General features: G+C 40.4%; 1 protein-coding gene across 1 annotated transcript in view; it reads right to left on the bottom strand.

The window, feature by feature from the left end:
* The window catches only part of DNM3 (dynamin 3), a 552,421-nt gene that overhangs the window by 325,836 nt on the left and 213,475 nt on the right, over positions 1-13,110 (bottom strand). Inside the window, exon 16 of the mRNA XM_088481814.1 lies at positions 12,572-12,685. Within this exon, the coding sequence (XP_088337940.1) occupies positions 12,572-12,685 (114 nt within the window). The remainder of the gene's footprint in view (positions 1-12,571; positions 12,686-13,110) is intronic.

Genomic DNA, 13,110 nt, shown 5'->3' with positions numbered 1-13,110 from the left:
TGAACATGCTTCCCCCAGCCTATATTTTATTGTTACTGACCCCCCCAGTGTCTAAAAGGGAAAATAAATATGCAGATATCATTTTCTATATTGCAAATCTAAAACAGATAAGAAAAAGTGCAGTAACATGAACATAGTTAGCAAACAGGATGCATCTTTCGAATACTGTACACTGTCATGTAAATGTATATATAACATTTTAACTTTGCCCTTGTAATGGGAAGTCAGCTTTTAAGAGACAGAAAGCTTCCATATGTCTCAACAAACTCCCCATCTGTTAACAGGGCCAAAGAGTTTCCTGTCTATAGTTGGCCTTCCAGACCCTCACAAATACTGTATGTTTATACAAAGCAAAGAGAACTTCAGGTAATTCTACTCTTATCTACACTGCAGGCAGACCACCCACAGCTCCCTAGGCTAAAGAAAACACATTTACTTTGATGAAGAATAAATCAAATCCTGCATAATTATATAATGACACTAAATACTGTCAGTCCAAATACAGAAACAGTTGTGCAGTTATGTTAACAAGGTGCAAAAGAAAGTAAGTGTGCCCAGCTTTCCACATGTCAGATCCATAATAATGACTTCAAATCTTAAACTTGCCCCAGGGAAATTAGATAGATAGATAGATAGATAGATAGATAGATAGATAGATAGATAGATAGATAGATAGATAGATAGAAATGAAAAAACTAAATAAATATGCATATTCTCTTACAAAGTAACACAGACTATAGTAGATATAGTGCACAGTAGCGTACCAACATTATTCACAGTCAAGGTCATTAAATGTCTTTTTTTAACATCACTAAACTTTAATCAGATGCTCAGTAAGAGAAGTAATATAATAATCATATGTCCAGAAAAATGGTGATAATTCACACAAGTAAAAAGCGAGTGAAATACCTTTGTCAGTGCACACATTCATCTGTACTCATTTAGTTTTGTGAACTCAAAGCCCTCACATTGTGTGGAGCCTCTTGGGAATAGAGCTGGTAGTAATTATACTGTATTTAAGTTTTATCCCAGATATAAAAAAATCAACATGGTAGTCATCAACTGTGTTTCCATATAGATTTAGCTGTGAAAGTGTAGGTCTTATTTGTGATACATAGAGTTTGGATCTCTCAGAAAAATAAAAATATTTAGCAACACATTTAAGTTAGTTTATGATATAGCTGATATTTAATAAATATGAGACTATTAGACAAGCACTAAATCAATATTTCAGATTGTTAAAATTAAACTAATTGTATCGTATATAAAACTGTATACAGTATGTATACAATATAGCTTGGAAACTTATTTAGGTCACCAAAGCAGTATATTCCAGTGAACGCTTTCTTAACCTGAATGATATTATAACACTCCTGCTATTTCATTATAATGAACCAAGAAATACATTCTATATCCTTAAAAATGTTACCATTGCGCAATTCCTCTGACATACAGAATCGGCCATAGACATTTGCAATATATACATTCTTGTGCCTTAAAGGTTATATTGGGGATTGCTGATCAAGTGCAAACAAAAATGAAAACTGCAGTAAAATTTTAGACTACCTAAGGTGCACAATTCAAATACTGTATACATCAGTAATACGCTTCTAAACAGAACAGAAAATATAGCAAAAGGTTCATTTGTAATAATCCTGTATCCTAAGATGACAGGCACAAATATTGGTTCTGTACAGTTTATGTTATAAAATCGTGGACTGAAAGTAGTCATTAAAACTTCAGTGGCGTATTTATTCAATATATACTTGTCATAATGTTTTGTAGATTTTTTAAGCATAGCAATGATATTCATATGCTGTAAATTTAAGGGAGCTGAGAATTATTCAAACATTGGATTGTTTGTATGTTATGTATTTCATGGAGAATAAAGCGTAATTACCAGTTTCAAACCTCTGTAATGATTGCAATTTTATGTTCTTTTTTTACATACTGCCCTCTTGTGTACCCCATTGTTCACATTGTATGAAAAAAAAAAAAAAGAGAGCTCAAAGTACAAAACGAAATGTAGGCTCCTTCCTATCAGCCTGTGCCGATGGAACCGTGGGATTGGCTGGAAGGAGTTGTCATGTGTCTGCCTGTCTACACTTGCTGTGCAGAACATCCTCTCACCTGTACAGCAGGCACAGACAGGCAGTCACATGACAACCCAGCCTGAGTGACTACCAGCCAATGGCAGCCCAGCCCTGGAAATCTATAGCAACCACATCATGAGTTACAGTACCACAGCATCAGCTGCAACTACATCACCACAAGAAATTATTTCTGTTGACTGCAAAACAATATGTACTTAACATTTTTATTAGTTCTAATGCCTTTCCTATATGGTCTCATGAGATCTAAGTTGGAAAGTCTAGGCATAATGAGGCCGACTCCACAATAAAAACACATTTTTTGATGTTGTTGCACTGCTTTCTTAGATATTATTGTCCTGGCTGTAATGTAAACATTAATAATTGATACTTTTCAAGCTGAATTCCATGGTGAAGAAACAATCTAAAATTAATTGTCATGTAGGTGAAGAAATTACAATTCTATTAAGGTAAAGGTGACCTGATATTATACGAAGGCAAGAATGCTGTTCTCGCCAAATCTTTTGTGAACGTCTGGGGTCAAGATAAATTATGCTCACGTAGTATACATTAATGAGATATCGATGAGAGGTTTTACTTTTACTGTTAAAATATTAGTAACAGACACTAATATACATGTTTAGGTTAATTAGAATAAAATTTGTATTATTTTAAATCTGAAAATTACATTCCTATAACATTTCATTATTGTTAAATATATGAGTAATAGGATGAAATATATCAATCAGGGCATATTGTACCCCTTTAACTACACTTAAAACATGAGCTTAGTGAGCTAGCGCATCTAACGTTAAAACAAAACCAATGGCCATCATCAAAACCTTTCATTCCATACCAGACACCAAAATATTCTAACTTTAAGTGCAGTCTGCAACAGTGTAACTTGGACACAATAAAGCAATATTTTAAATAAATGAATGAATAAATGAATGAGGGGGAGATGTACTAAGCCTTGGAGAGAAATAAAGTGAAGAGAGATAAAGTACCAACCAATCAGCTCCTGTCAGTTTACAGGCTGTGTTTGAAAAAATGACAGTTACTGTAAAGTTGGTACTTTATCTCCATCCACTTTCTCTCTCTCCAAGGTTTTGTACATCTACCCCTGAGTGAGTGCATGCGGGAGTGAATGAATGAACATGACTCAGACAAAATGATAGAGCAGCGATTGCAAATCCCTCAGGTGTTTACTTGTCGACATTAAGTAATGTTTTGTAATCCTTACTATATATATATATATATATATATATATATATATCCAGCAGATAAAAGGTTAACATATAAAAGCAAGTTGAAGCAGGCAGAGGGCCTCCCTAATTGGGCTCATTCCAGTGGTGAGGGCTATGAGCGACAGCTAAAGGATAACAGAGCCTTTATTTTCATGGCTTGTTGGGGGCCCTCTGTTTGCAGAAAGGGTAACAACGCTACACACCAGATGGTCTCATTTTGAAATTCCAACTGGAAAATTCACGACATCATGTAAATGTATTCCAGATAAATGCAGACATTTATTTTTTTTCTATTAATAAAAAAAAAACATAACACTGAGAATGTGGAAGGATAATCTGTGTGGCCTTTAGAAATTAACAAGGAATTTTCTATCAAATCCAGTTTGGCCAGGCATACGAAATAGATTTTGTTTTATATATAGCTGAGAAAACAATGTACTCTGTTCCGCAAATTGTTCTTGCATAATACATATTTTAGAGAGGGAAAACAACTCTTCTGTTAAAAGTAGTTAACGCATAACAATTTATTATGCCGCATGCATATAAAAAACACAGAAAGAGTCTGCACAAAAGAAGAAAAAATACAATAAAAAGAACGAGCTCTAAAACAGAGTGTAACTAAGCAGTAATTGATGTACCATATGTATTATCATTACCAGCTTTATATGTTAATATTTAATGCAATAATGATTACAGTAAGAAAATATCCGCTCCAAAGTACAATAATTGCAACCATTGTATAAATCATGGAATCATAATTTATTGAAAATATCGCAAGATAAAGACAAGCGATTACTTAGCGCTCATGAATATCTATGTTTAAATGGTTAAATGTATGAAATGTTCTATTTTCTAGGAAATTCCCAGAAAACATGCTTGTGATAGATCTACTTTGCAGACTGAATTGACAAGCAGACGTCTAAATTTGAATAGTAACTCAATGACCATCATCATGCCAGACAAACAGCCAGTTGACATATTATAACTGGGTGCTTTCTAATGTTTATTTGGTTGGCAGAATATTTTAGCCCATGACTTTTAGAAGTCACACTATCAGGTCTCTGGGGAATAGGAAATGAACTTGGAATGAAAACGGACAACTTCCTCTTTCATTAACAAAGATCGCACACATATCATGCTTAAAAAAAGGTCATGGCATTGAAAGACTAAAAATACAAATAATACAACTTGTTTCTGTGAACTATGGCCCTGATTCAGAGCCGGACGCTCTGAAAGAGCGTACGCTCTGAATCTGGGCGTTTTTTTTTTTTTTTTTTGTGCGGCTATTGCGAGCGGCCAGGATGATGGTCACGATGGTCAAGACCATCGCGACCATCGGGGCTTGCGACGAGACCCTTGTGGTAGGGTCTCGTGGCCGCAAGCCCCAGAAAGCTTCTGGCTCTAATATAGCCTGCCGCCCACAAACGGCAGGCGTTCGCATGGGAACGCCTCCGTTTGTGAAGCCACCGCCCACGTCACGCCTACAAAACGGGGCGAGCTGCCGATCAACATCGACACCCGCCCCTTTTGTAGTGAGTCACGGAGCGAGTGCTTTTTGCGCTCGCTCCGGGGCTCGCGCACATGCAGTGCGCACGCCGCGCATGCGCACTGGGCCACCATCGACCCGCTTGCGAGCACTATGCCCAATGTTCTCCTGATCAAATGTTTTTGGTTGTGTGTGTATATATATACACACACAACCAGTCAAAAGTTTTGGAATGCCCCCATTTTTCTGTTTTTTATTGAAATTTAAACAGTTTGATATTTCAATGTACTTTGAAATTAAAGCATAGATCAAATAAATAATAAAAATAATGTTAGGATCATTTTGTTTACCAAAGTAATCTACATTTTTGACTAATTAAAGTAGCTACCTTTTGCAGATATGTACGCCGAATACATTTGTGCCAAGTGTTGTTCGGGAAATTCATCTCAATCCTGTTACAGAAGTTTCTACAAATATGTTGCATTTGTCGTTTGTTTTGCTTTCACCCTTCTATCCAGTTCATCCCAAACCAGCTCTTGTGGGTTTAAGTCTGTAGACTGTGCTGGCCATTCCATGATTTGAAGCCTCCCGTCTTGTTCTTTCCTCAAAGGTAGTTCTGACATATCCTGGAGATAGTTTTGTGTCATTATCTTGCAGTAGAACAAAACCTTGACCAACTAGGCATTGGACAGAGGATATTGCATGGCGCTGAAAAAAATATTCTGTGGTAGCCATTTTGGTTCAGAGTGCCAGTTTCTCTTTGCAAGTCGCTGACTTGGGATCCAGTAAAAAAGACCCAGACCATCACACTTCCTCCTCCATGTTTGACCAGTTGGTGTCATAGGTGTTTATTTACTATGCAGTGGCTTGTAAAATCAATAGCTTCCTGATGTGTTTAAGCCCCTAATTTAAAGAAGCAATGCTTTGAATAGCAAAACATAGGGTGTCTTGCTGTTAAAAATAATGCCATTTTAAACTTTTGTCTTAAACATGACAGGAAGCTAGAGCTTTACAAGCCAATACTTAGTAAATTAACCCTAAACACGGATAAACCATCCTTACTCCTACTCAGCGGAATAAATAACCCTTTATGATGAACCAAAGATATCAGATTTTGACTCATTGGTTAATAAGACCTTCCAGTCTCCAATTAGGGAGGCCAATCCCGGGCCGTGTTTTAAATTCTGGGATTTGGGATTGAGAAATGCTCAATCACCGGATTCCCGGGATTGAGTTGGTCAATGAAAATATAATTTATTCCACAGGAAAAAAATACAATTTATGGCCCAGCGCAGCACAGGACCACATAAAAATGAAAAAATATAATTTTTTTCCTATGGGTCTGTGCTGGTCCATGAAAGTTATTTTATTCCTGTGGTGTTAGGGCTCAGTCGGGGCCCCACCAACCACAGGTAAAAAATAAATAACATTCATGGCCCCCGCCAACAGTGTCCACAGGCAAAAATTAACATTCATGGCCCACCTTGGCCCAAGCCCCCCACAGGAATAAAATAACACTCAGGGCTCCCAGCCGAGCCCTGTCCCAGCCTTCCCCCTTACATACCACAGGGTGACAGGAAAATATACATAATCATCTCCAGCCCAGCCCCACAGGAAAATTGTACAACCATCATGCTGCAGACAATGCACCATTGCACACCCCCTTCCCCCCGGAAATAAATCAATTTAACTGACTCATCCAGTCTGACACCTCCTCCTCTTTAAAAAAGCAGCCAGGCAACAACAGAGGGGAGCCCCATTGCCAGGCAGCAGTCACCCACTGTCTCACTCACTGTGTGTGGGCCTGGGCGGTGTGCCAGCAGCAGCACTGGACTCAGCTGACTGGCTCCCTGATCCCGTCCCTCAAAAACTAGTCCACTGACTCCACTCCAGTGCCTGCCAGACCAGTCCAGGAAACCGTCCTCCTCCGCTTAAGATAGTTGCGGGTGCGGCTGAAAGGGGACGGGCGGCATGGGACTGCGTGGCGCTGCCTGACCTCGCACAGCGGGACAGTGTCTGAGTTGAGTGCTCAGCGCTGCCTGGCAGAAACCACACATGGCGCATGCTCCTCACAATCCCGAAATTGGAACATCCAATCCCAGAATTCAAATTCCACTGATTTTGGGCCCAAATCCTTGGATCCCGCCGATTCCGGGATTGGCCACCATATCTCCAGTAGTCTACTGATAGTGATTCATGGCCCAGGCTAGCTTCTTTTTCATTGCTGCAGAACAGCTGTAATTACTTAATCCATTACTTGTTCCCTGAAGAAAGAAGGCCTTACCTTATATATATATATATATATATATACACACACACATATATACACACATACATAATTATATAAATCCTGCGCCAAAAGTAGATGATGTCACTGCTCCTCTTTGTGAGGGGTTCCGGACTATAGATATATACCGTATATACTCGAGTATAAGCCGAGTTTTTCAGCACATTTTTTGTGCTGAAAAAGCACCCCCTCGGCTTATACTCGAGCCATGCCCGCATGGTACGCTGCTGAGTAGCGTACCATGCGGGCCGCGGTGCAGACTGTGTCACAGTGACACAGCCTGCACCGCGTGTGTAGCGCTGACCGGACGGAGTTCGGTCAGCACTACACACTGCCAAACACACAGCCGCCGGAGCCGGCAGCTATGTGTTTGGTATAATCAGCAGCCGCTGAGAGTCTGTCAGACTCTCAGCGGCTACTGCTGCTCCCACTGCGGGAGCCATCTTCCGGCTCCCGCAGTGGGTAATGGGAGAGACGTCGTCATGACGACGTCTCTCCCATTATGCAAAGCGGCGGAGGAGCCTGTAGCAGCGTCGGGACCAGGAGCGGGGTTACAGGTAAGTGTTTGTTTTTTTTACATTTCTTTCTACTGGGGGGGGCTACTACCGGGGGGTACTACCTGGGGGGGGGATATCGCTGCTGGGGGCACTACCAGAGGGGGGGATTAATAATGGGGGAACTACCAGGGGGGGGATGTTGCTACTGGGGGCACTACCAGGGAGGGGGGGAATACTGGGGGCACTACCAGGGGGGATGTTGCTACTGGGGGCACTACCAGGGGGGGTTAATACTGGGGGCACTACCAGGGGGGGATATTGCTACTGGGGGCACTACCAGGGGGGGGGATTAATACTGGGAGCACTACCAGGGGGGGATGTTGCTACTGGGGGCACTATCAGGGGGGGGTTAATACTGGGGGCTCTACCAGGGGGGGATATTGCTACTGGTTGCACTACCAGGGGGGGATTAATACTGGGGGCACTACCAGGGGGGGATATTGCTACTGGGGGACTACCAGGGGGGGTATTACTACTGGGGGCACTACCAGGGGGGGATTACTACTGGGGGCACTACCAGGGGGGGATTACTACTGGGGGCACTACCAGGGGGGGATTACTACTGGGGACAGTACCAGGGGGGGATTACTACCAGTAGCTGCTGCATTTCCCACCCTAGGCTTATACTCGAGTCAATAAGTTTTCCCAGTTTTTCGTGGTAAAATTAGGTACCTCGGCTTATATTCGGGTCAACTTATACTCGAGTATATACGGTAGTTAAAAGGTCGACAATGTCTAGATAGACACCAGATATTAGACAGACAATAGGTCGAGAGGGACAAAAGGTTGCAACACTAAAGGTCGACATGGAAAAAGTTGACAGGTACAAATGGTCGACATGGTCAAAAGGTCGACACAAAAATTGTGTACACTTTTTTTTTTAGGGTTAGGCACTTAGCCCAACGTTTAGGATTAGGCTCTTACCCCGACGGTTAGGGTTAGGCACCAGGAGGGAGGGTTAGGCACCAAGGACAGAGTTAGAGTGAAGATTAGGGTTACAAAAAAAAAAGTGTTGATCATTTACGTATCGACCATTTCAGTGTCGTTCTTTCGACCATGTCGACAATTTGTACCTGTCGAAAGTCTTCAATGTCAACCTTTAGTGTGTAAACCTTTTGTCCCTGTCGACCTATTGCCTGTCTAACATCTGCTGTCTATATAGACATTGTCAACCTTGTAACTGTATATCTTTTATACCACACCCCTCCGTGAGAACATATCCAAAAAAAAGCCACTGAGAGGGTGCACAAAATAAAGATGTTTTTACCTATTACACTTCAACAAAGGAATACCTTGAAGGAGCAAGGTTATAGATAGTGGTGAAATGATTCTCTAATCACAATAATATACTGATGCCAAATATGTAAAAAGTGTTAGGTAAATACCTAAACACTACCATTCAATGCCAACACCCAAAAAGAAGGCCTTAGGCCACCATAGTAATGTAAAATAAAAACAACTGAATTTACATATCTATATTTTATTAAAATCAATCTCTCATAATACAGTTTACACAATTTGCTGTAAGGTTTTCCACTCTCAAGGCAGAAAAAAAATTATTTTAGGGGCACAGATTTCAAGTGTGTTTCCTTCAAAGTGGATCCCACAGCTTAATTATCTATCTATCTATCTATATATATAGAAGAAAAGAATACTGCGACACTCCAAGTTGTAATTGATAACTGCAAAGTGTATTAGTATATGAAGCCGACTATTCAGGGCCCTCACAGCCCTTCTCTCAAGGCAGCCAAATACAGCAAAAAGAATACAGTTACAAAGAAAAGGCACCCAGCATATAAATAATTCTTTACCAGTGCCAGTCCACCTACACAATACTATATATATATTAGGGGTGAGCGGGTTCAGTTTTACTCGGTTTTACTCGGATCTTTTTATTGGCTATCGCCGAACACGTGTTTTGGATAGCGAATGAAATCGAGCCGAAATTGCGGTAAAGTGGCGATAAGAACCGAGTAAAACCGAGTAAAACCGAACCCGCTCACCCCTAATATATATATATATATATATATATATATATATATATATGATGTAGTTAATTTACTAGCGGCCAGGATGCCGGCCGGCGGAATCCCGACGTTAGAATCCCAACCCGGGACTAAAGATAGGCGTCAAAATCCCGATCTTCAGCCCGATGATGAAATCCCGACAGCCGGCATCCTGAATGAATGTAAGTCTTGTCAGGGGCCCTGTAAGATGTTAGCCGCAGAGGGAGGGTTAGTTTTAGGGGCCCCAGGGGGAGATTAGGGATAGGCAACCCTCCCGGGAGGGTTAGGCTACGGAGAGGGGGGGTTAGTTTTAGGGGCCCCAGGGGGAGATTAGGGTTAGTCAACCCCCCCGGGAGGGTTAGGCTACGGAGAGAGGGGGGGGTTAGTTTTAGGCAACCCTGGGGAAAGGTTAGGGTTAGGCACCCCCCCTGGGTGGGTTAGGTTTAGGGTGCGGGAAGGGGGGGTTTGGGTTAGGCACCCCTGGGGGGAGGTTAGGGTTAGGCACCACTAAGGGAGGATTAGGGAGAGGGGTAGGGTTAGGGTATTTACCTTCACTGTCGGCTTCTTCAGCATTCAGGAGTCGGGATATGAATATATATACACACACACACACACACACACACACACTTGTAACAGCTAACATGGAAGAAATAATTTTTTTTATTTACTGATCCTAGATAATATATTTTGTACAAAATAAAAAATGTAAGTCTATAATAAATAGTTATACAGCATAAAAAGCATAAATATATATATAGAAATATTAATGGTAACTCAAATATGTAACACTGCAAAAAATAGTGAGTGGGGATAATCAAATGTCTGCACTATTCTCTATTTGGCCTTCTACCAATATAAATGTAAGCCGGAAACTCAACTGTCATTATTATTAATGGTGAATCTACTGTTTTTAAAGAGGACATTTTTGGAAAAGATTTAATGGAACACATATGATTAGAAACATGAAACGTTTTTCGGTATTTGTGAGAACACCTGCAATACATGAATACACACATAATATATTGCAGGGCACATGGGAGATGAGATATAAACCCATCATACAGCTAATATAATCAAAGCTGTCTTGACTGCAGGACTGGCAGGGTAAGAGTCTTGCAGAATATAGTTATGGTTTGTGAATGGGAGAAGAAAGGTTAATCTAAAATATTTTTCCACTATTTAAAATCTCTATCAGGCATCAACAGAAACCAGGCATAGTAAAGATACTGGAATGTACACGTGTCTGTCTGGAAGCAGTAGATGCAATTGCAAACAATTAAATCACTGCTGAAGTCGTTTTAGTTTAGGACTTAATATGTGTGAAGGAAGTTTCTAATAGAGGATCTGATTCAGAGATGGATGCAAAGGCCGTTACTACTGCAATACGAAACGCAGCGGCTGTGCAAAAATATGCAAATGTCGCAGGAGCTGGAATTTGTACTGAGACACCCACAAGCGGTTTTGAAGATCCACCGCTTGTGTACAAGGATGCAATCATTGGACGCACATCGGTCAAGCATTGGACTTATGAGTGACCCTTTGTCATGCAGAATGGGCAATGGAACTAAGACAACAGAGCCTTAACTGCGTACAGGATCGCAATAGCAGGCTGTGGCACGCTCCCGAAACGTTCGCAACATGCTTGTGTTTGAAGCACCACTCCCCTTGTTACCACTCACAAATGGTCACAGACTGTCAATCACTTTACGTCTAAATACTCTCTAAGACCACGCTGCACTTCGCAGTGCGACTGCGACGTATGCACATTAGAAGATACACTTGCTATTGCAAGAACATCAGCATTGCGTCCATCTCTGAATCAGGCCTAGTGTGCATGCATAGAGTTTTAAAGCCCAATTAAAATTCTAAAAATAGATGATGTGACGAGTCCACCTGACCAATATGAACCAGTCACACAGTACAGTGTTTCCTGAGTCCCCCAAACCTGTTCTTCATGGAATCAGATCCTTCTCGCTCTATATCATTCTTACACACAAAGGGAGTAATAATGCTGTGAGATATATCTCCAATACTTCCAGTCTGTATGCTTCATCTATAGCATGTATCTGTTATCTAGCTAGACTTTAAAGGACATAAATGCTGAAAAGAAATCTGTCTATTTGTGTTAGAGTATACAGTAGCACTAGATATTTATGAACACTACTATAATAATGTACATCTGATTTCACACAAAGTTGTTTGGGCTTTTCAAGCACAATAACTCGCCATGTTGTGGTTAAGGTGGATGGGGCAGGGGGAAAATAAAGCTAAAGAAGTAGACTGAAAGAGTATGGCAGTATTAATTATTATATGTGGCCCAGAGTATTGAAAACTGTACAGCATGTCAATCCAGGCAAAATGAAACAAAGAGAAAGGCTATGGATACACTACCAATGGTTATTTATATATCATTAGGATTACTTTACACCCAAAGTCTTAAATTTAAAAAGTCTTAATTATATTTCAAGAAAAACCATGAATCCCACAACTAGCACAACCACAGGCTTCCCTGCAGACCTTCAGTTACTCAGCCCTGGCACACTTGTACTACATCTACTGTCCAAGCTACAGCAAATGGTAAAATGTGCTTATTCCAGTTTTGGGGCCACACCATAATGGACAAGCCACTGAATGCTGTAGAATGTAGATCATTCAGTTAAGTGCAGTCTGAAACTGTAAGTCCAACATATTGTACCACAAACAAAAGATAGTTCAGAGAATCTATGGAAGTACTGGGGCTACAGGTAGAAAGGAGTTGTCCCTCAAAACAGGAGACAAGGGTTCTTCTGTAACTAGACATGCAAATACCAATAAAATACCAAACAAAATGAATTGCAGAAAACAAGTCACCAGGTTACCAGCATTTCCGCTTGCTCATGTTCTCCTGATTCCACTTACCTCATCGTCTTTATACCAGGATAGGCTTTCTGCAGTAAGAATAAACCAATAGTCCTTGGATCCTCCCTTCATGATACTGATGTTGCTTATAGTCAGCCAACCTTTCCGAATCACCTAAACAGAAACGGAAAACAAATGCATCAGTGTGTTTCACATTTTTTGTATTATTTTTAGAATGACAACAAAGTATGTATCGTATATATTAATGGGGGATTTAGCCGTTTTCAAGATCAATGTTATCGATGTTATGTTTCTGGGCTAAATCACACCTTTACTAATACTTAAAGAAACAAATTAAAAATTGTCTGTTTGTAAATTTGTGGTTTAGCCCCAAAAACACAACATTGATTTTGATAAATTTTTATATTGATCAAAATTGAAATTAAGTAAATAGAGTACATTTCTTTTAACAGAAATAAGTAGCAGAATTGGTAGCATCTCTCTTTAGAGCTTGTTACCTAACATTTAACAATATCCTGCAAAAGAAAATGTGTGTGTGTCGGGACCATTGGCATATGTAATTTTACTTTGTAAAAAAA

This window comes from Taudactylus pleione, unplaced genomic scaffold (genome assembly GCF_031769625.1).
Source record: "Taudactylus pleione unplaced genomic scaffold, aTauple2 ptg000017l, whole genome shotgun sequence".
In the NCBI taxonomy this organism is placed as follows: Eukaryota; Metazoa; Chordata; class Amphibia; order Anura; family Myobatrachidae; genus Taudactylus; species Taudactylus pleione.
Note: the sequence above shows the minus strand (reverse complement) of the source record. Positions and strands in the feature narration are given on the sequence as shown.